Genomic DNA, 22,893 nt, shown 5'->3' on the forward strand with positions numbered 1-22,893 from the left:
GTTACTATGGTCGGATGCCAATATCTAAGCAGATTGTTGAAAGGTATGAAGAAAAACAGTCCTAAAAATCATTCTCTATCAATAATCCAAAGAGGCCTCTGCAATGCACATGTGACGTCACAACCCAAACTGAAGAAGGATGGAAGCAGTAGCCGCAAACCAGACATAGGAGGATGCAGCATTTTCAGTGCACGACCCTGCACCTTGTAAAGTCTACAGTGATTAACTTGGGATTTTAAGAAAGCAGTGTCCTTAAAGCCTCTGGCTAGTCTGCAATTAAGATAAAGAGAAGCAAAAAAAAAGGGTAAGCAAAACTTGCACGCACTCTGAGAGGTTGCAACTAGGAGAGTAAGGACAGAGAAGGCCTAGAGGTCATTGTGTGGAAGGAAAGGTGAGTTCTGAGCACGAATTAGAAAATCCACATACTCCTGATTTATATTTCAGTGCCACAGTATGTGCATCAGGGGACACCTGATGCCAATGTCTAAAGCGTGCTGGGACATTAGGGTCCCTTTCAAACCACTTCAACAGAATGCAGCAAAATTAGCAACAAAAAATGCTCAAAGGGCCCCTGGGTGCAGCAGCTAAAGCAGATTTTTCTGGGGACTTCCATAGCAGCACATCTTAAGCCAACAGAGCCAGGATATTGACTAAGGATGTGAAACCTGATTAACCGATTACAGGTAATTCTTTTAGGGTTTTAAATGATAAGATCTGACCTTTTATATAAACAAATAAGCCTTTTTAAAACATGCATCATTCAAAGGGTTCACTTCCTACATATAAGCAGTGAAGATGTGGAGTTATACAGTCTTCCTCAGACTAGTGGTCATTACCTAAGAGCTCCTGCAGCATGTCAGCAAATTCCTCTGTAATGGGTTGGGTCTTCTCTGGGCAGACCAGCTCTTCAGTAACCGGTGAGGCCTCCTCTGGGCAACCCAACTCTTCAGGCATTAATTGAGTTTCCCTTAAGCAAACCAACCCTTCCGGTATTGGTTGTGTTTCCTCTAGGCAGACCAACCCTTCAGCACCTGGTTGTGTGGTCACTAAGCAAACCAAGTCTTCAGTCATCAGTTGGGTTTCGTCTAGGCAGGGTACATTTTCAGTACCTGTTTGTGTCTCCTCCAAGCAGACCAACACTTCAGTTCTAGGCTGAGAACCCTCCAAGCAGACTATCTCTTCAGTTCTAGGTTGAGAATCCTCCAAGCAGACCAATTCTTCAGTTCTAGGTTGAGAACCCTCCAAGCAGACCATCTCTTCAGTTCTAGGTTGAGAATCCTCCAAGCAGACCAATTCTTCAGTTCTAGGTTGAGAACCCTCCAAGCATACCATCTCTTCAGTTCTAGGCTGAGAACCCTCCAAGCATACCATCTCTTCAGTTCTAGGTTGAGAATCCTCCAAGCAGACCAATTCTTCAGTTCTAGGTTGAGAACCCTCCAAGCATACCATCTCTTCAGTTCTAGGTTGAGAACCCTCTAAGCAGACCATCTCTTCAGTTCTAGGTTGAGAACCCTCCAAGCAGACCAACTCTTCAGTTCTAGGTTGAGAATCCTCCAGGCAGCTTAATTCCTCAGGCACTGGTCGTCTTTCCTGCGGCATTTCAATTTCTTCACTTAAAGGTTTGTTAACTGTGAGGGAAACTGGTTTGTCGTCCATTGGTTGGATTCCCTCTTGTTGACTTGACGCTGTATTCAACTGGTGGTTCTCCATTTGAGAGTATTCAACAGCCACTAGCTGGTAGTCCTTCTCTTCACTCACAGTTTGCTTGTCCGTGTGGTGGTCTGAATCTATAGTTATGTCTTGGTTCTCCTCCAGTTCACCTGATTCTTCACTAACAGGTAGGTTCTCCTCCAAATGGCCTAAACTTTCTATCACTGGATGTCTCTTTTCCACTGAAAACAATTCCTCACTAGCAGACTGTCCATCTTCCAACTGGCCTACATTTTCCACCACTGGTTGATTATCTTCAATCTGGGATGACTGTTTTTGATGGCTCTCCACCGGTTGACCTAGTTCTTCAATAATGGGGAGCTTCTCTTCCAGCTGCCTTGAGTCTTCGTTCTGTCTCTGGGTCCCAGCTGGCTGGATCAATTCCTCCATCATGGGTTGGATATCCTCCAGATGGAATGATTCTTCACATAGAGACTGTTTTATGCCTGGCTTAATCACTCCTTCTGTCAAAGGTTCGCCTTTTTCCAAAGGAAATGACTTATCACTTACTGACTGGTTCTCCATCAGCTGCGTTGGTTTTTCCACCATCAATTGACTAGCCTCTTGGAATGATTTTTCACTTAGAGCCTTGTTCTCCTCTAGCTGACAAAATCCTTCACTTATTGACTGGCTGAACTCTAGGTGATTTGTTATTCCACTGATTAATTTATTTTCCTGTATGCGGACAACACCGTCACCTATTGATTGTTCAACCCTCAGATTGACACATTCATCAACTATTTGTTGTTTACCCTCCAACTGGCACCATTTTTCACTCACTGGTTGGTGCTCTTCCACCTTGGATGATTCTTCCACTATTGGCTGGGTACCATCTGAAAGACACAATTGTTCACTCATGTCTAGGCTACCCTCCTCTTGGTGCAATTCTGGATTCACTGACTGGTTTTCCTCAAGATGGATCAGGTCTTCTGTGATAGGCTCATTCTGCTCTTGTTGGCACCATTCTACACTTACTGGCTGGTCTTCTTCCAGCTGTCTCATCTCTTCTGCCATTGGCTGGCTCTGGCCTTGCTGACACCATTCTGCACTTACTGGTTGATCTCCTTCCAGCTGACTTGGTTCTTCTGTGATAGGCAGGTTCTGCTCTTGCTGGTGCAGGTCTTCTATTATTGGCTGGTCTCCCTCCAGCTGGCTGGGATCTTCTACCAGTGCTTTATTCTGCTCTTGCTGGCACCAATCATCGTTTATGGGTTGGTTTCCCACCAGCTGGCTCTCTTCTTCTACCACAGGTTGGCTTTGTTCTTGCTGGCACCATTCTATACTTAATGTCTGCTGGTCTTCCATCATCTGACTCAGCTCTTCTACCCTAGGGTGGGTCTGCTCCTGTGGGCTCCACTCTTCACTTACTGGTTGGTCTACCTCCAGCTGGCTTGGATCTTCAACCATAGGCTGGCTTTGCTCTTGCTGGTCTCCTTCCATCAGACTCGGTTCTTGTTCCATTGGCTGGTTCTGCTCTTGCTGGCACCACTCTTCACTTACTATCTGGTGTTCCTCTAGCTGGCTTGGATCTTCAATCATAGGATGGCTTTGCTCTTGCTGGTCTCCTTTCAGATGGCTCGCCTCTTCGACCAGAGGTTGGCTCTGGTCCTGCGGGCTCCACTCTTCACTTACTAGCTGGTGTTTCTCTCCTACCATTGACTGGCTCTGTTCTTGCTGGCACCGTTCCACACATACGGGCTGCTGGTCTCCCTCCAGCTGGCTCAGTTCCTCTACCATTGGCTGGTTCTGCTCGTGCTGGTCTCCTTCCAGCTGGTTCGTCTTTTCAACCATATGTTGGCTTTGGTCCTGCAGGCTCCACTCTTCACTTACTAGCTGGTGTTTCTCGAGAAGGTTTGTCTCTTCTACCATTGACTGGCTCTGCCCTTGCTGGTGTCCTTCCAGCTGGCTCGTCTCTTCTGCCATTGGCTGGCTTTGTTCTTCCTGGCACCATTGTACACATACGGGCTGCTGGTCACCCCGCAGCTGGCTCAGCTCTTCTACCATCGGCTGGTTCTGGTCTTGCTGGCACCACTCTTCACTTACTGTCTGGTTTCCCTCCACATGGCTCGGATCTCCTACCATTGGCTGGGTCTGCTCTTGATGGTCTCCTTCCAGATGGCTCGTCTCACCTGCCCTCTGCTGGTTCTGCTCTTGCTGGCACCATTCTTCACTTAGTAGTCGGTTTCCATCCAACTGGCTCTTCTCTTCCGTGACAGGCTGATACTCCTCCATCTCACAGTTTTCTTCAGTTATTGTCTGGGTTTCCTCTAAGTGGACTAAATCTTTGCTCACTAAAAGGCTCTCCTCATCACACACTTCCTTGCTCACTGGACATGTCTCCTCTAGATGATCCAATGCTTCATGGGATGGTGGGTTTCTTTGCAATTGACACAGCTCTTCTGTGAGAGGATGGTTTTCCTCCTGCGGAGACCATTTTCCAATTATGGTTATGTTCTCCTCTTGCTGGTTCTCTGCTTCACTCACTGGTTGCTTTCTATCTAGTTTGACAAAATCTTCGCTCACTGAGCGGCTCACCTCTATTAGTCCCATTTCTTCATTCACATATTGGTTCTCCTCTCTCCTATTTGATTTTTTGCTCCTTGGACAGGTCTTCTCTAACTGGCACAATACTACACTCTCTGGATGTTTTGTCTCCACTTTTCCTAAACCTTTATTTATTGGTTGATTGCTACTCAGTTTGCTGGATTCTTCCATTGTTGGTTGCTTATCCTCCAACTGGCTCCACTCAGCACTTGTTGACTGCTGTCCCTGTAGCAGGCAAAGTTCTTCAACCTGTGCATTGTTCGCTTCCAAATGGCTCCATGCTTCAGTATCTGTATTGTGCTCCTTCGGTTGGCTCTGCTCCTCTATCCAAGATTGGTTTCCTTCAAAGTGGGAGTCCTCTTCATGTAACGATGCTGGCTTATTAGGCTTCAGTTGGCAATGTCCACCCATTGACTGTTTATCCTCGATATAAGATAAATCTTCTCCTCCTGTTTTGTTCGCCTCTGGTTGCTCAGATGTTTGCTCAGGCACCTGGACCCATTCTTCACTCACTGATTGGTGGCCCTCAAGTAGGCAGGATTCCTCCACTGATGCTTGAGTCTGCTCCAACTGGCATGATAGGTCTCTACCCGGCTGGCTACGCTCCAATTGGCTTGATTCTTCAGTGATTGGTTGGTCCTCCTCTTGGCACCATTCTACGCTCACTGCTTGGTTCTCCTCTAGTTGGCACACTTCTTCTTCTGTAGTGTTGTTTGGTTTCACATGGCACCATTCTATGCTCACTGCTTGGTTCTCCTCCATCTGGGCTATTTCTCCCATGATGCGTTGATTTTCTTCCACTTGGCATAAAACTCCACTAATTTCTCGCTTTTCTGTAAGCTGGGCTAAATCTCTTCTCACTGTTTGATTTTCCTCAACAGTTCGATTTTCAACCAACTGGCCTGATACTTTCATCGTTGGTTGTTTGGTCTCTTGCAGGTATGATCCATCACATATTGGTTGGATGTCTTCCTGGTGGGCTGAGCCTCTACTCATAGCTTGATTCCCCTCCAGCTGCTCTGAACTTTCCACTGCTGGTTGATATTTTTCCAGCTGGCAGAATTCTTCACTCACTGACTCCCCCTCAATCAGCTGACTCAAATCTACAATTATAGGTTGGTTCTCTTCCACGTGTGAGGATTCTTCACTTGAATGGATCCTCCCCAGTTGCTGAAATACTTCATTCAATGCTTGGCTCTCTGACAGCTGGATTACATTGTCACTTGCTGTTTGGACCCCTTTGAGCTGGACTAACTGGACTATTAGCTGTTGGTTTCCATGCAGCTGCCCCAAGTCTTCTCCTGTAGGTTGGTTGGCTCCCATCTGGCCTAATTCTCGTATTATAAGTTCTCTATCCTCTGGCTGGCACAATTCTCTACTTACTGCATGGTTTCCGTCTAACTGGCCCGATTCTACCATTGTTGGTTGAGTAGTGTCTAGCTGGCTCAGTTCTCTTATCATGTGTTGCTTCTTTGGAGGTGGGCACAAATGTTCATTTATTAGTGGGGTCTCATCTAGCAGTCTTAGTTCTTTAGCTCTTTGCTGGTCGCCATCCAGCTCACTCTCTTCTTCACGCATTCGTTTGTGCCTCTCCTGCTGGCAGGGGGTATTGCTTCTTGGCTGGTCCTGTTCGGAACTCATTAATTGGCTTCCCTGCAGGTCGGGCAGTTCTGCACTCAATTCTGTGTTCTGCTCCACGTGGCCTGACTCGTCGTCACTCATTGAATCATTGTCCTCCTGGCACGCAGATTCCCCACTCGAAATTTCTTGCATCTCCAGTTGCCTTAGGAGGTTTGAAACTTGAGCACGCAATTGCTTTTCTCGTCTTACGGCATGTTGTATACTTTCAAGCAGCTTTTCTTGTCTTTCTAGTGACTTGTCGAGGGCCATCTTCAACGTTTTAGGACTACTGGCACAATAATAGCTGTGTTCCTGAAATAAAGAAAAAAGGTGGATTAATTACTAGCACCAAAAGAAAAATATTCTACAGGCAAGCTTTTTTATCACAGGACAGACACATCTACACCAGCGGAAATTAACTTGGTGTCATCTACTTAACTTTAATGTGATGTACATTTCTAGGTAATTACTTTTTTAGTTTCAGGTCAATGTGAAGATTGTGAGCCACCTTGGCGTTCTCTTTCAGGAAGAACTGCGAAGGGGAATACTGCCAAAAAGCCGAATATTAATGAATCGAAATGATTTTGTGGCCTCTGGTGCCCACTACAAACATCTACAGGAAGCTGTGTTTACAATAAGGAAAAGGGAAAACTGAATCAACAAACAAAAGTAAAATGGATACAGAATCACAGAAGTGAGTCACCTCAAGGTCAACATGTACACTGATCACAAGGTTTGAACAAGCACTGATTTTAGGAATCTCATATCAGTAAAAAGACAATCAAGTGGAATCCCAGCACAGGCCCAGCAATTCTAATATGAATGAAACATGCGATGAACAATAACTGGCCGTTACCGATGATGTCATACAGCATATAACTCTCATAACTAGAAGGGCTACAGTCATCGCCCAGGAAGAGCAGGGGTAAAGGGCATACTTTGAATTAGCCTATCAGGAACAAGTGAATGCTTAAACTCTGGGCCGCTGTGGGCCGCAGACAGAGCTGAAAACAACATTGGCACAGCTCTAGAGTTCAAGGAAAGTTAAGTATTTAGGCACAAAATACCCAATCTTCAGCATTTCTTGTTTACAGTGTTATCGTGTGTGGATACAGGTGGATTATTTTAATGTTTTCCAAACTTGGAAAGCAGTGTTTCTCTGTTCATATAGCTTCCCATCCAAAACAGACAGACGGCCTGATTTAGAGTTTGTCGTAGGGTTAATCCGTCACAAACATGTGATCCTCTCTGCCGTATTATGGTTTCCATAGGCTGTGACGGGATTGTAACTCGGTGGACGGGATATCCGTCACGTTTGTGATGGAGTAATCCCATCCGAATACCATCCGCCAAACTCTAAATCAGGCCCAGAAACTGTGTTGAGCCAGTGATGGAAGAATATGTTGGGTTCAGGGCCGTGTTTGTTTCAGCAGTCACATACTGGATAGTATGCATTTCTTCCCACTGGCAGTAGGAGCCATGGACCTATGGCAGGCGTGAACCTTCCAGTTCCGCTCACACTCACGCGCCCTCTCACATGTACGCAGGATCTCAGCACTCTGCCTCTCTGCTCTCAAGGTCCCGAGCACTTACGCCTTTCCTCTGTTTGTTGTGGTTAAGAAACCAGTGGCTAACGGGAAGGGGAGGCCACTTACACACTCCCTCGCAGAAACGATGAAACGTGTGGTCATTGTAACCACTGCCCACTAGCAGGGAACTCGAGAAACTTAAACTTATGAGTTGACTCAGAATAATCAGTACTCCTCCCTCCTTCAACACTTGAGGCACGATTCCTCCAGCAGGCTCCCAGGGCTTTCCTCCACTCTTCTCAAACCTGCCTGCAAGTGCTGCTGCACGGATGTTCACGCTGACACGTGGCCCCTGTGAAGTGGGACTCTTTCCAAGGGTCTAGGCTTTGCAACTAACGTCATGAGGCATTCTGTGACTTGCAGTTTTGATTTCAACATTGTAAGTATGGGTTCAAAGACCCTGGCATGTAAAGTGCAGCTGAATAAAAACAGAGAACTTGCTGAAGGCGTCACACATGATGAAGAGGATATCTGCCAGTGTGGCCAAGTGGTCCTGTGGTAGCTGGACCACAGAGTTAGGGTTACTGTAGGCAGAACAAGTGACGGCTACACCAACGGCAACTCAGTGGAGCGGGTTAATCTCTGGTACGGTGGGGCGCAAGAGTAGAAAGTTGACGTTGTTCACCGTCTACACCAATCCCTTAAAGAGGCCTTCAATGCCACTGCCTGGTGGGCTCATTGGCTTCACTGGTTTTCACAATAGGTGCATTCCTGAAAACATTCCAATCGCACAACGAACACAACATCACTGCAATCAAAACCCAACACATCATTACATTTGGCTGTAATGTAACTTTGAAAAAGACTTTCAAGTATTTTACAACCATGTGGTTCCGAATAGGGCGATTGCAACAGAAAAGTCCTCCACAGGATAACCTCAGCCATAGAGCTTAATATCAAACTTTTTTACTAACCCCTAGCGCTCAAGGGCTGCAGTAGTGATAAGGGTCTGTTCTCCGACACACACGTTCTAGTAACTCCTGATTTATTTCCACCTGTGTTCAGTGTGTTGAATAATTTCTTAAATGTAGACAAATTAATTTAATTTGCCTGGACATCCAAGTTCTAAGTGTTTACCCTCATATGTAGAATCGTTTTTCAGTGTAACCCTGCACAACCTTCTAGAGTAAGCCTTGGTAGATCGACCATACGACAGCTCCGCTTAAGGACTCTCAGGTGTTCACTGTGCCGGGCGTGGAGGGTTTATTCCTGGGACTGGCTCTAACCACAGACTTTACTCGTGAGGAGCAATCCTCTGATATTTCACCTGGATGATTAGCAAGGGCTGGTGCAGAGGTTATCAGTAGTGAGTTAAGTTCAGAGGGATGTGTTTTATGCCAGGCGTGGGAAATCAAACCTTTACGAGCGGACTTGTGGGCCCCATCCACAATGAAAGTTGGAATGTCAAACTATATAGCTTTGTGGTCTGACCAGGTTACTTCCAGGATAGAAGGATTCCGTATGCTTTGGTTATTACTAAAATTGTCGTCAAGAGTGTGCCCTGCGTTACGAGTCGGGTCAAGAAATATTTCAGAAAAGCCTAAGCAGGAGAGAGTATCTATTCAATATTCCATGTCGTGGCCATTTAGGTTTTCTAAATGAAAGTTAACATCACCTAATATTACAAAGTTAGTATTTACTGGAAAGGATTCCAAAAGAGATGCCAGTGCTGACGTGAACTGGCCTCTAGGACTAGGCGGGCGATATATCAGGAGACCATTAAAAGATTGATTTTTAGTAAGTTCGAATTTGAACAACAGTGATTTGTACTCGCTAGAGAGACCTGGAACACCGTCCTCACCCACCTACGACAGACCCAGGACCTCCTGACCTTCAGGAAACGCCTCAAGACCTGGTTATTTGAGCAGTAGCAGTTCCTCCCCCCCACCCCCCCTTTTCAGCACCCTGAGACCTTAGCGGGCGAGTGGCGCGCTTTACAAATGATTGAGTGATTGACTGGTGAAAAGTAGCTCCCAGAGTACGTCTATAAATTACTGCAATTCCTCTGCCCCTTTTATGGGTTCTATTAAGTCTCTGAATACAATAACCAGGAGGAATTGCTACTGCCCGGCCACGCCCAGGTTTCAGTGATGAATGCAAGGTCAAGCTGGGGCAAATCTAAAAAGTCTGCGAATTCAAATTGATGTATGACTGGGACCTGGTGTTAATTAACACTGCCAGGGGTTTAGACGCAGTGATAGCTGGTGAAAATGAAACAAATGGGCTTCTAGTAATGATTATACGATGACAGTGTTGGCAATGAAAATGAGACGGTATATTCTCAAATAGCGAACTGAATTTAGGGCAGTCAGTGAAGACATCGGGCGTATTTAATGCTAACAACTCTTCTCTTGCATAGGACTTACCTGTTGGAGCTGGGGAGGACAAACTGCCAGGGGACGGGCGCCAGGTGCGTACGGGTGCAGATGGGCTTGCCTTTGGCGTGCCTTTGGCTTGCCAATGATGCGCCCACTTCGAGTGTCCGCTGCGCAGACAAGTTGTGATGTTGTTTATGAATCCCGTCGTGAAGGTGGGCATGTCCTGGGTATGTAGTCAATTTTGATGCTTTGCAGCGTCAGACGGCAGAACAGGTAGGGAAACAGAAAAGCACTCTGGGGTTCAGCAACCCCCTACTTAACTGCAGGCTCCCCTGCAGTGTGAGTGATACTGGTAAATTAAAATTAGGGCAACTTACGTGGGAGAAATTTAAAACTCAAAACAAATAAAAAGAGGGTCAGGTCCTCGCAGCAGCTGCCCACTACTGCAGGAGCCAGGCATCTCCACAACGGCACCAAAGTGCTTACAAGGAAAATAAAATATGAAGTGGGCTTACCCGCTATGCTCACCCCACCTGTGTACCAACCATTAATACAGACCAATGATTCACATTATTTCACTCGTTGGAAATGGCCCTTTCTCTAAACCTTTTGCCTTTCTCCTCCTCTTTTTGTTAGAGTTAGTACTCTGGGCACTTTATGTGAGAAAGTAGCCTCTTTCTAGCATGGTTACCCCCACTTTTAGCCTGTTTGTGAGTGTGTGCCAGTGTGTTTTACTCTGTCACTGGGATCCTGCTAGCCAGGACCCCAGTGCTCATAGTTTGTGGTCTAATGTGTGTGTCGTCACTAGTGGTTAACTGTGTCACTGGAGTTCTGCTAACCAGAACTCCAGTGCTTATGCTCGCTCTACTTACCAAATTTGTCACTATAGTTTAGTGACTCCATATTCCAATTCTGATTGGCACACTCGACCCCCCTTATAAGTCCTTAGTATATGGTCCTAGGCACCCAGGGCATTGGGGTTCCAGGAGATCCTTATGGGCTGCAGCATTTCTTTTGCCACCCATAAGGAGCTCAAACAAACACTCCTTCAGGACTCCCACTGCAGGCTGAGTGAAATAGTGCACACACTATTTCACAGCCATTTTTCGATGCACCAGGTAACTTATAAGTCACCTATATTTACTAGGCTAGGTGCAAAGTTACTGTGTGTGAGGGCACCCTTGCACTAGCAAAGGTGTCCCCCACGTTGTCCAGGGCCAATTCCCCGGACTTTGTGAGTGCGGGGACACCATTACACGCGTGCACTACATATATGTCAATACATATACGTAGCTTCACAATGCTAACTCAGAATATGGCCATGTGAGGTGTCTAAGATTAGCAGCTAGCATTTGCAACAGTTTCTAAGGTGTGCATCCTCTGAGAACTGCCTGTCTTCACCCTGCACCAGAAGGACCGAAGAAATCTCCTGTGGAGTGACAGAGTCACTGTAGGAAAGTACCATCTTGCCTGGCATGTTACCCCCATATTTCACTGTATATATGTTGTTTTAGCCTATGTGTCACTGGTACCCTGCCAGGCAGGGCCCCAGTGCTCATAAGTGTGCCCTGTATGTGTTCCCTGTGTGATGCCTAACTGTCTCACTGAGGATCTGCTAACCAGAACCTCAGTGGTTATGCTCTCTCTGCTTTTCAAATGTGTCACTAACAGGCTAGTGACCAATTTCACCAATTCACACTGGCATACTGGTACACCCTTATAATTCCCTAGTATATGGTACTGAGGTACCCAGGGTATTGGGGTTCCAGGAGATCCCTATGGGCTGCAGCATTTCTTTTGCCACCCATAGGGAGCTCTGACAATTCTTACACAGGTCTGCCAGTGCAGCCTGAGTGAAATAACGTCCACGTTATTTCACAGCCATTTACCACTGCACTTAAGTAACTTATAAGTCACCTATATGTCTAACCTTCACCTGGTAAAGGTTGGGTGCAAACTTACTTAGTGTGTGGCCACCCTGGCACTAACCAAGGTGCCCCCACATCGTTCAGGGCAAATTACCCAGACTTTGTGAGTGCGGGGACACCATTACACGTGTGCCCTGTACATAGGTCTCTACCTATGTACAGCGTCACAATGGTAACTCCAAACATGGCCATGTAACATGTCTAAGATCATGGAATTGTCACCCCAATGCCATTCTGGCATTGCGGGGACAATTCCATGATCCCCCGGGCCTCTAGCACAGAACCCGGGTACTGCCAAACTGCCTTTCCGGGGTCTCCACTGCAGCTGCTGCTGCTGCCAACCCCTCTAACAGGTTTCTGCCCTCCTGGGGTCCAGGCAGCCCTGGCCCAGGAAGGCAGAACAAAGGACTTCCTCTGAGAGAGAGTGTTACACCCTCTCCCTTTGGAAATAGGTGTGAAGGCTGGGGAGGAGTAGCCTCCCCCAGCCTCTGGAAATGCTTTGATGGGCACAGATGGTGCCCATCTCTGCATAAGCCAGTCTACACCGGTTCAGGGATCCCTCAGCCCTGCTCTGGCGCGAAACTGGACAAAGGAAAGGGGAGTGACCACTCCCCTGACCTGCACCTCCCCTGGGAGGTGCCCAGAGCTCCTCCAGTGTGCTACAGACCTCTGCCATCTTGGAAACAGAGGTGTCTGTGGCACACTGGACTGCTCTGAGTGGCCAGTGCCAGCAGGTGACGTCAGAGGCTCCTTCTGATAGGCTCTTACCTCTCTTGGTAGCCAATCCTCCTTCCTAGGTAGCCAAACCTCCTTTTCTGGCTATTTAGGGTCTCTGCTTTGGGGAATTCTTCAGATAACGAATGCAAGAGCTCACCAGAGTTCCTCTGCATCTCCCTCTTCACCTTCTGCCAAAGGATTCTTGCACCAGGAGCTCTGAAGATATCTCCCGTGGGTCGACGGAATCTTCCCCCTGCAACCGCAGGCAACAAAAGACTGCGTCACCGGTCCTCTGGGTCCCCTCTCAGCACGACGAGCGTGGTCCCTGGAGCTCAGCAACTCTGTCCAAGTGACTCCCACAGTCCAGTGACTCTTCATTTCAAGTTTGGTGGAGGTAAGTCCTTGCCTCCCCACGCTAGACTGCATTGCTGGGTACCGCGTGATTTGCAGCTGCTCCGGCTCCTGTGCACTCTTCCAGGATTTCCTTCGTGCACAGCCAAGCCTGGGTCCCCGACACTCTAACCTGCAGTGCACAACCTTCTGAGTTGTCCTCCGGCGTCGTGGGACTCCCTTTTGTGACTTCGGGTGGACTCCGGTTCACTTATTCTCTCTAAGTGCCTGTTCCGGTACTTCTGCGGGTGCTGCCTGCTTCTGTGAGGGCTCCCTGACTTGCTGGGCGCCCCCTCGGTCTCCTCATCCAAGTGGCGACATCCTGGTCCCTCCTGTGCCACAGCAGCATCCAAAAGCCTAACCGCGACCCTTGCAGCTAGCAAGGCTTGTTTGCGGTCTTTCTGCGAGGGAACACCTCTGCAAGCTTCTTCACGACGTGGGACATCCATCCTCCAAAGGGGAAGTTCCTAGTCCTCTTCGTTCTTGCAAAACACCAAGCTTCTTCCATCCGGTGGCAGCTTCCTTGCACCCTCACCTGGCATTTCCTGGGCTCCTGCCCACTATCGACACTGTCACGACACTTGGACTTGGTCCCCTTGTCTTATAGGTACTCAGGTCCGGAAATCCACTGTTGTTGCATTGCTGGTGTTTGTTTTCCTTGCAGAATCCCCCTATCACGACTTCTGTGCTCTCTGGGGGTAGTAGGTGCACTTTACACCTACCTTTCAGGGTCTTGGGGTGGGCTATTTTTCTAACCCTCACTGTTTTCTTACAGTCCCAGCGACCCTCTACAAGCTCACATAGGTTTGGGGTCCATTTGTGGTTCGCATTCCACTTTTGGAGTATATGGTTTGTGTTGCCCCTATACCTATGTGCTCCTATTGCAATCTACTGTAACTTTACATTGCTTGCATTACTTCCTTTTGCTATTACTTGCATAATTTTGGTTTGTGTACATACAGGGAGTGCAGAATTATTAGGCAAATGAGTATTTTGACCACATCATCCTCTTTATGCATGTTGTCTTACTCCAAGCTGTATAGGCTCGAAAGCCTACTACCAATTAAGCATATTAGGTGATGTGCATCTCTGTAATGAGAAGGGGTGTGGTCTAATGACATCAACACCCTATATCAGGTGTGCATAATTATTAGGCAACTTCCTTTCCTTTGGCAAAATGGGTCAAAAGAAGGACTTGACAGGCTCAGAAAAGTCAAAAATAGTGAGATATCTTGCAGAGGGATGCAGCACTCTTAAAATTGCAAAGCTTCTGAAGCGTGATCATCGAACAATCAAGCGTTTCATTCAAAATAGTCAACAGGGTTGCAAGAAGCGTGTGGAAAAACCAAGGCGCAAAATAACTGCCCATGAACTGAGAAAAGTCAAGCGTGCAGCTGCCACGATGCCACTTGCCACCAGTTTGGCCATATTTCAGAGCTGCAACATCACTGGAGTGCCCAAAAGCACAAGGTGTGCAATACTCAGAGACATGGCCAAGGTAAGAAAGGCTGAAAGACGACCACCACTGAACAAGACACACAAGCTGAAACGTCAAGACTGGGCCAAGAAATATCTCAAGACTGATTTTTCTAAGGTTTTATGGACTGATGAAATGAAAGTGAGTCTTGATGGGCCAGATGGATGGGCCCGTGGCTGGATTGGTAAAGGGCAGAGAGCTCCAGTCCGACTCAGACGCCAGCAAGGTGGAGGTGGAGTACTGGTTTGGGCTGGTATCATCAAAGATGAGCTTGTGGGGCCTTTTCGGGTTGAGGATGGAGTCAAGCTCAACTCCCAGTCCTACTGCCAGTTCCTGGAAGACACCTTCTTCAAGCAGTGGTACAGGAAGAAGTCTGCATCCTTCAAGAAAAACATGATTTTCATGCAGGACAATGCTCCATCACACGCGTCCAAGTACTCCACAGCGTGGCTGGCAAGAAAGGGTATAAAAGAAGGAAATCTAATGACATGGCCTCCTTGTTCACCTGATCTGAACCCCATTGAGAACCTGTGGTCCATCCCCAAATGTGAGATTTACAAGGAGGGAAAACAGTACACCTCTCTGAACAGTGTCTGGGAGGCTGTGGTTGCTGCTGCACGCAATGTTGATGGTGAACAGATCAAAACACTGACAGAATCCATGGATGGCAGGCTTTTGAGTGTCCTTGCAAAGAAAGGTGGCTATATTGATCACTGATTTGTTTTTGTTTAGTTTTTGAATGTCAGAAATGTATATTTGTGAATGTTGAGATGTTATATTGGTTTCACTGGTAATAATAAATAATTGAAATGGGTATATATTTTTTTTTTGTTAAGTTGCCTAATAATTATGCACAGTAATAGTCACCTGCACACACAGATATCCCCCTAACATAGCTAAAACTAAAAACAAACTAAAAACTACTTCAAAAAATATTCAGCTTTGATAGTAATGAGTTTTTTGGGTTCATTGAGAACATGGTTGTTGTTCAATAATGAAATTAATCCTCAAAAATACAACTTGCCTAATAATTCTGCACTCCCTGTATATCTTGTGTATATATCTTATCCTCATACTGAGGGTACTCACTGATATACTTTTGGCATATTGTCATAAAAATAAAGTACCTTTATTTTTAGTATATTTGTGTATTGTGTTTTCTTATGATATTGTGCATATGACACCAGTGGTATAGTAGGAGCTTTACATGTCTCCTAGTTCAGCCTAAGCTGCTTTGCCATAGCTACCTTCTACCAGCCTAAGCTGCTAGAAACACCTCTTCTACACTAATAAGGGATAACTGGACCTGGCACAAGGTGTAAGTACCTCTGGTATCCACTACAAGCCAGGCCAGCCTCCTACAGTCACTTCCCTGCTTCTGCAGGCACCCTTCTGTGACAACAACCGGTACTCTGGGATTTCTCTCCTGATGAGGAGCGTGCTCCCTGGAACACAGGTGGTGGACCTTAGTGACCCAGACTGTCCAAAGGTCCAGCTGTCCAAATTTGGTGGAGGTATGAGCTTGCCTCCCCGTGCTGCTACAGTGCCCCTGTGCACCACGTCTTCTGCAGCTCCTTGGGCTTCTGTGCACTTCTTCCAAAAGTTCTTTGTGCACAGCGTAGCCCAGGTCCCAGCACTCCATCCTGCGACGCACAGCTCCCTGAGTTGTTCTCCGGCGGCGTGGGACCTTCCAGTGTAGTGCTGCGACAACCGAACTTTGCATCTTCTTTGTCCCCCTGTTCTGCGACTCCCGTGGGTGCTGCCTGGTCTTCGGAGGGCTCGCTGAAGTGCTGACAGCTCCTCTGTCTCCTCAGTCCGAGTTGAGTCCCAAAGGTCGCTCCTGGGTCCAGGCAGCTCCTTTTTGACACAAACCGCGTACTTGCTTGAACCCAGGCTTGTTGACGGAATCCAGCGACACAAACAGCCTGCATCCAGCAACTCGACATGCAGAAACCCGCAGCCATCTTCTTTGGTGCTCTTCTGTACTTTTGTTCTGATCGGAAATCCACTTTTGCACCTTCTTCTGGGTTGGGGGGGCTCCTGTCCTTCCTGGACTCTTCTATAGCCTTAGAACCCGCCGTAGCGGGCTCTCCCGGCTATTAAAGGCCCGCTCCCCGCGTTAAATGCCCGAGCCGAGCCACACAGGGCAGAATGTTAAAGTTTAAAAAAAAAAAAAAAATGTTCACGGAGCCCGAGGGGATTTAAATCCCCTCGGGCTCCGTGAGGCTTTGTTCACAGCTGTTGCTGTGAACAAAGCGAACATTGGAATGTTGGCGCTGCGGGCTTTTACCGGCCAGTAAAAGCCTGCAGCACTCCATTGTTTTCAATGGAGCCTCCAGCATTCCAATGTTCTAATTCCACTTCTGGACTTGGCCACCTCTCTCCACAGGTCTTCAGGTCCAGGAATTCATTGTTTGTTGCTTGCAGTCTTGCTTGGTTCTTGCTTAATCCTTTATCACGACTTTTAGTGCGTCCTGAGGAAACTTGCTGCACTTTACTCCTGCTTTCCTGGGCTCTGGGGTGGGGTACTTTACTTACCTTTGGTGTATTCCTTCACTCCCAGTGTCCCTCTACACACTACACTTGCCTAGGGGGGAATTCGAAATTCGCATTTCACTATTTTAGTATATGGTTTGTGTTGCTCCTAGGCCATTGCAATCTATTGTATTTTCTACTGTTTGCACTATTCCATGACTGTTTACTTACCTGATTGTGGTTACTAGTGTATATATTGTGTATAATACTTAGCTCCAGAAGCAGTATTGCCTCTAAGATACTTTTGGCCTTGTGTCACTAAAATAACGTACCTTTATTTTTTGGTAACTGCGTATTGTCTTTTATTGTGTATAAGTATTGTGTAACTATAGTGGTATTGCAGGAGCTTTGCATGTCTCCTAGTTCAGCCTAAGCTGCTGTGCTACAGCTACCTCTAGACAGCCTAAGCTGCGAGAATCCTGCCTTAATTTCAGTAATAAGTGATACCTGCACCTGGTGGAAGGACCTTAGGTACCCACTACAAACCAGGCCAGCCTCCTACACTTTACCATTGCTGATCAGTGCTAAAGTGCATGTGCTCTCTCCCCTAAACCTTGGTATGATTGGCTCACACCTGTTTGGCTTATTTAATTTACATGTGAGTCCCTTGTAAAGTGGTGTCCCATGTACCCAGGGCCTGTGAATTAAATGCGACAAGTGGGCTTGCAGCGCAGATTGCGCCACCCACAGAAATAGCCTTTCAAACCTCTCTCAGGCCTGCCACTGTAGGGCCCGTGTGCAGTTTACTGCCACACTGACTTGGTATTTCAAACTACTTGCCAAGCCTAAAGTCCCTTTTTACTACACCTAAGTCACCCCTAAAGTAGGCCCACATAGCTGTATGGGCAAGGTGCTGCGTATGTAAAAGGTACGACGTATGTTTATGTTTTACACATCCTAGTTGTGACAACCTATTTCGTTTTTCACTACTGTGAGGGCTGCTCCTCTCATAGGTTAGCATTGGGAATTCCCTTATACATTTTTAAGTGGTAATTTGTGATATGAACGGAGTAGTGTGAGCATGTTTGGTACATTTGGAATAGTAATGAAAAACCCTGCTTACTGGTGTAGTTGAATTTTGTGTTACTATTTTAGAAATGCCACTTTTAGAAAGTGGGCATTTCTCTGTGATTATAACACTAGTATTTTGCAGCCTGACTCCAATCCACGTCTAGGGCAGAGCAACAGCTACACTTTGTGCATACTTTCCAGACAGCCACAACACAGGAGGGGCTAGGTGTGCCAGGAGAGGAATCTGCACCCATCTGCATACCGATAGTCTTACTGGGCTGGGAGAGAGGGAGGCGGGCACACATACATTTGTAGAGGCTGTGTCCTGCCCTCAAACAAGGGGCTGATTTGCCAACTACTGACGCCTGGAGCTAGGGCCGTGTTGTGTTACACTTACATGGGTTCACCTGGTGACAAAAGATATTTTGGAGTATAAGTACAGGGGCCCTGGCCCCATGTTTTTTAGAGCACTTTTTGAACTGAGACTGAACCCCTGTCAGGAGGAATTTTGCGCTGCACAAAGGACGCATCTGGACTGCCCTTCTCTTGTTCCCCTGCTACCTACTGCTTGCCGGGTGCATAGAGCACTCACTGGATTGCTTTTTTGTTTGTTGCCCTCCTGCCAGCTGCTTCCTTACTCTGTCCTACCAAGGCACAGCTGAGGAACTGCCACTAGACTCACCAGTTTTGTTGTGCTGGCCTGCTGTCTGCCTGACTGTGAAAAGGACTGCCAGTTTCGTTATAAGGGCCCGGATGTGCTGGCCTGCCTGCCTGTGCCCTGCTTTGTGCCCCTAGTGTTTTCCAACGATTGGTTGGTCTGCTCTCCCCCTTGAGTTGTTAAGCCTCAGAACCACTTAAGACTCTGAATTGGTGCCACTGCCACAGGACTCTCAGTCCACAGGTTATCGTTGGTGTATAACTTGCCCTGACTAGAGTGGTGGTTTCAGCCTGGCTTAGGTGCAAACCTTGGCCAACCAGGAGCCCCATATCTAACATCACTCAATACATGAGGGCTGAACTTGTCCAACAAGCAAAGAGGTGTTTGGGGTGCTCTCTGGAAATCCAATCCAGATAATATATGCCTTCGGGAAACCCATCTTATTTGCAGAAATCAAGGGAAAATGAAACATACAGCATTCCGCACGAGCTACCACTCTTCAGCCAGTTCTAAACTGTGGGATGGTATGCCCAGACTTGGTCCTGCACACTCTGTTTCACTGGAGCCAAGTTATACCCGTCTGATGAGCCCATAAAAAGGGCAAAACCGGACCTGGGTTACTTGTTTTCTGGTTCAAGGAGGACCTGCTTTCGCAGTTCAGGCTGGATTGTTCAGATGAGAGCAGGGTCAAGACTGATTAGCATATGGCTGGGTCCAAACTGATCTGTAATGGTGCAAAATAATAATGGATTGGATTGTGGCGTAATTACCAGCATTCTATTCATTACTTTTTGTATGCTTTAATATACCTGGAAACTTTCACCGAGACGGCTGCATTCCCCGCCTGTTTAGGATTAGGATTTGTTCACACAATGACAAGAGACCCAGTATACCAGGGCTGCACAAAAGTGCATAGGGTCTTGGACCCCAAAAGACGAAAGGCCACTTCTGCTCACTGTGCCACGAAAGTGGATGCTTGCTACATACTAAAACACACAAAGTTGCCATATTTTGAGCCTTGAGGAGCCATCAACCCTGGGATGCAGAGGAACACTACGTGCAGGCCAGCCATGATAGAAGAATGTGCACAAATACAGGCTCAGAATTTATCATATTATAACGTCTGGAGCTTTAGTTGGTACAATCATAAGTCACACAACAGAAATAATGTAAGGCATGTTCCCTATCTTTTAGTAGAGTGTACAAAAGAGTTCGTTCAGGTGGGATCATCAATTTCCACTGACCACTTCGGCTTGGCGTGGTGGTGGTCACAATGTCTTGTCAATAATTGGTGCTTTATGTTGTATGTTCCCCCCCACAGTGTTCCTCACAAATGTCTTGAAAGAACAACTGTGGAAATGAAAAACCAAAAATTGTCTTGTATATTTATTGATTAATGTGAATTTACTATTGTCAGGTGTCTTTATTACATACTTGCTTCTGCATTCTGTCTTGCACTGATAATTGGGTATCACCCTCAGGAATACCTCATCTATCTGGTGTCCAGCTCTTTGAGCTCGAAACGTGTCAGCACATCATAACATTTCAAGGAGGATGGCCTCATTCATGGAACTTTTTTCAACCCTTCGTTAAAGTCTTTGAAACCACCGGTTTTTATTTAAAAGGAATTTAGCCCTCACAACGGTACTTCATTACTGCTGAAGCGTATAATTTGTGAAACAAATTTTTAGATTCTGCTTCAATGTAAGTACTAAGTACGGAACACCTTTGAAATCTGGAACTGACTGTCACATATTGATCTTAAAATACGCTACACCTGCCTACTTTTTTGTAAGTTCCATAATTATGTTGTCAAATAACTGTATTGTCAACTGTATGATGGTGCATGTATGATAAATAAGGCAAAAATAACTTGATGCAAATCACATACATGAACACACTGAATTAATTCTAGGTGTTCTTGAAGAATACATCACTGTGTAATTCACGGCCAGGGTGCTCTTTGTTTATACCAGTATCACACAGGACGGGAATCAATTCACACATCTGTCAAGACCACCACAGAGCATTACAGGCAAGCCACCGAGAGAAGGTGACGTGGATATCACAGAGCACTGCCGTCAAACCACAGACAGCCTGCCATCCAGGCATCACACGGCACTGCCACCAACCCACAGAAAGAAGGTGACGTGGACATCACACAGCACTGCCGTCACACCACAGAGAGCCTGCCATCCAGGCATCACACAGCACAGCCGTCACACCACAGAGAGCCTGCCATCCAGGCATCACACGGCACTACCATCAACCCACAGACAGCCTGCCATCCAGGCATCACACGGCACTGCCATCAACCCACACAGAGAAGGTGACGTGGGCATCACAGGGCACTGCCCTCAACACACACAGAGAAGGTGACGTGGATGTCACACAGCACTGCCATCAATCCACAGAGAGAAGGTGACGTGGACATCACACGGCACTCCCATCAACACACACAGAGAAGGTGACGAGGACATCACATAGCACTGCCATCAATCCACAGAGAGAAGGTGACGAGGATATCACATAGCACTGCCACCAACCCACAGAGAGAAGGTGACGTGGACATCACATAGCACTGCCACCAACCCACAGAGAAAAGGTGATGTGGACATCACACAGCACTGCCACCAACCCACAAAGAGCCTGCCAGCCAGGCATCACACGGCACTGCCATCAACACACACAGAGAAGGTGACGAGGACATCACATAGCACTGCCACCAACAGACACACAGAAGGTGACGTGGACATCACACAGCACTGCCATCGATCCACAGAGAGAAGGTGACGTGGACATCACACAGCACTGCCGTCACACCACAGAGAGCCTGCCATACAGGCATCACACAGCACTGCCGTCACACCACAGAGAGCCTGCCATCCAGGCATCACACGGCACTGCCATCAACCCACAGACAGCCTGCCATCCAGGCATCACACGGCACTGCCATCAACCCACACAGAGAAGGTGACGTGGGCATCACAGGGCACTGCCCTCAACACACACAGAGAAGGTGACGTGGATGTCACACAGCACTGCCATCAATCCACAGAGAGAAGGTGACGTGGACATCACACGGCACTCCCATCAACACACACAGAGAAGGTGACGAAGACATCACATAGCACTGCCATCAATCCACAGAGAGAAGGTGACGAGGATATCACATAGCACTGCCACCAACCCACAGAGAGAAGGTGACGTGGACATCACATAGCACTGCCACCAACCCACAGAGAAAAGGTGATGTGGACATCACACAGCACTGCCACCAACCCACAAAGAGCCTGCCAGCCAGGCATCACACTGCACTGCCATCAACACACACAGAGAAGGTGACGAGGACATCACATAGCACTGCCACCAACAGACACACAGAAGGTGACGTGGACATCACACAGCACTGCCATCGATCCACAGAGAGAAGGTGACGTGGACATCACACAGCACTGCCGTCACACCACAGAGAGCCTGCCATACAGGCATCACACAGCACTGCCGTCACACCACAGAGAGCCTGCCATCCAGGCATCACACGGCACTGCCATCAACCCACAGACAGCCTGCCATCCAGGCATCACACGGCACTGCCATCAACCCACACAGAGAAGGTGACGTGGGCATCACAGGGCACTGCCCTCAACACACACAGAGAAGGTGACGTGGATGTCACACAGCACTGCCATCAATCCACAGAGAGAAGGTGACGTGGACATCACACGGCACTCCCATCAACACACACAGAGAAGGTGACGAGGACATCACATAGCACTGCCATCAATCCACAGAGAGAAGGTGACGAGGACATCACATAGCACTGCCACCAACCCACAGAGAGAAGGTGACGTGGACATCACATAGCACTGCCACCAACCCACAGAGAAAAGGTGATGTGGACATCACACAGCACTGCCACCAACCCACAAAGAGCCTGCCATCCAGGCATCACACGGCACTGCCATCAACACACACAGAGAAGGTGACGAGGACATCACATAGCACCGCCACCAACAGACACACAGAAGGTGACGTGGACATCACACAGCACTGCCATTGATCCACAGAGAGAAGGTGACGTGGACATCACACAGCACTGCCACCAACAGACACACAGAAGGTGACGTGGACATCACACAGCACTGCCACCAATCCACAGAGAGAAGGTGACGTGAGCATCACACAGCACTGTCATCAACACACACAGAGAAGGTGACGTGGACATCACACAGCACTGCCGTCAAACCACAGACAGCCTGCCATCCAGGCATCACACGGCACTGCCATCAACACACACACAGAAGGTGACGTGGATGTCACAGAGCACTACCATCAATCCACAGAGAGAAGGTGAGGTGGGCATCACACAGCACTGCCGTCAAACCACAGACAG

At 47.5% G+C, this 22,893-nt stretch overlaps 1 protein-coding gene across 3 annotated transcripts in view; it reads right to left on the bottom strand.

Moving 5' to 3' along the window:
- Nucleotides 1-22,893, bottom strand: part of LOC138246115 (trichohyalin-like) — a 156,459-nt gene that overhangs the window by 24,038 nt on the left and 109,528 nt on the right. For all 3 annotated transcript variants that reach the window (XM_069200564.1, XM_069200486.1, XM_069200402.1), the window contains exon 4: nucleotides 837-6,186. In XM_069200564.1, coding sequence (XP_069056665.1) covers nucleotides 837-6,186 — 5,350 coding nt within the window. The remainder of the gene's footprint in view (nucleotides 1-836; nucleotides 6,187-22,893) is intronic.

This window comes from Pleurodeles waltl, chromosome 1_1, assembly GCF_031143425.1.
Source record: "Pleurodeles waltl isolate 20211129_DDA chromosome 1_1, aPleWal1.hap1.20221129, whole genome shotgun sequence".
Classification (NCBI taxonomy): domain Eukaryota; kingdom Metazoa; phylum Chordata; class Amphibia; order Caudata; family Salamandridae; genus Pleurodeles; species Pleurodeles waltl.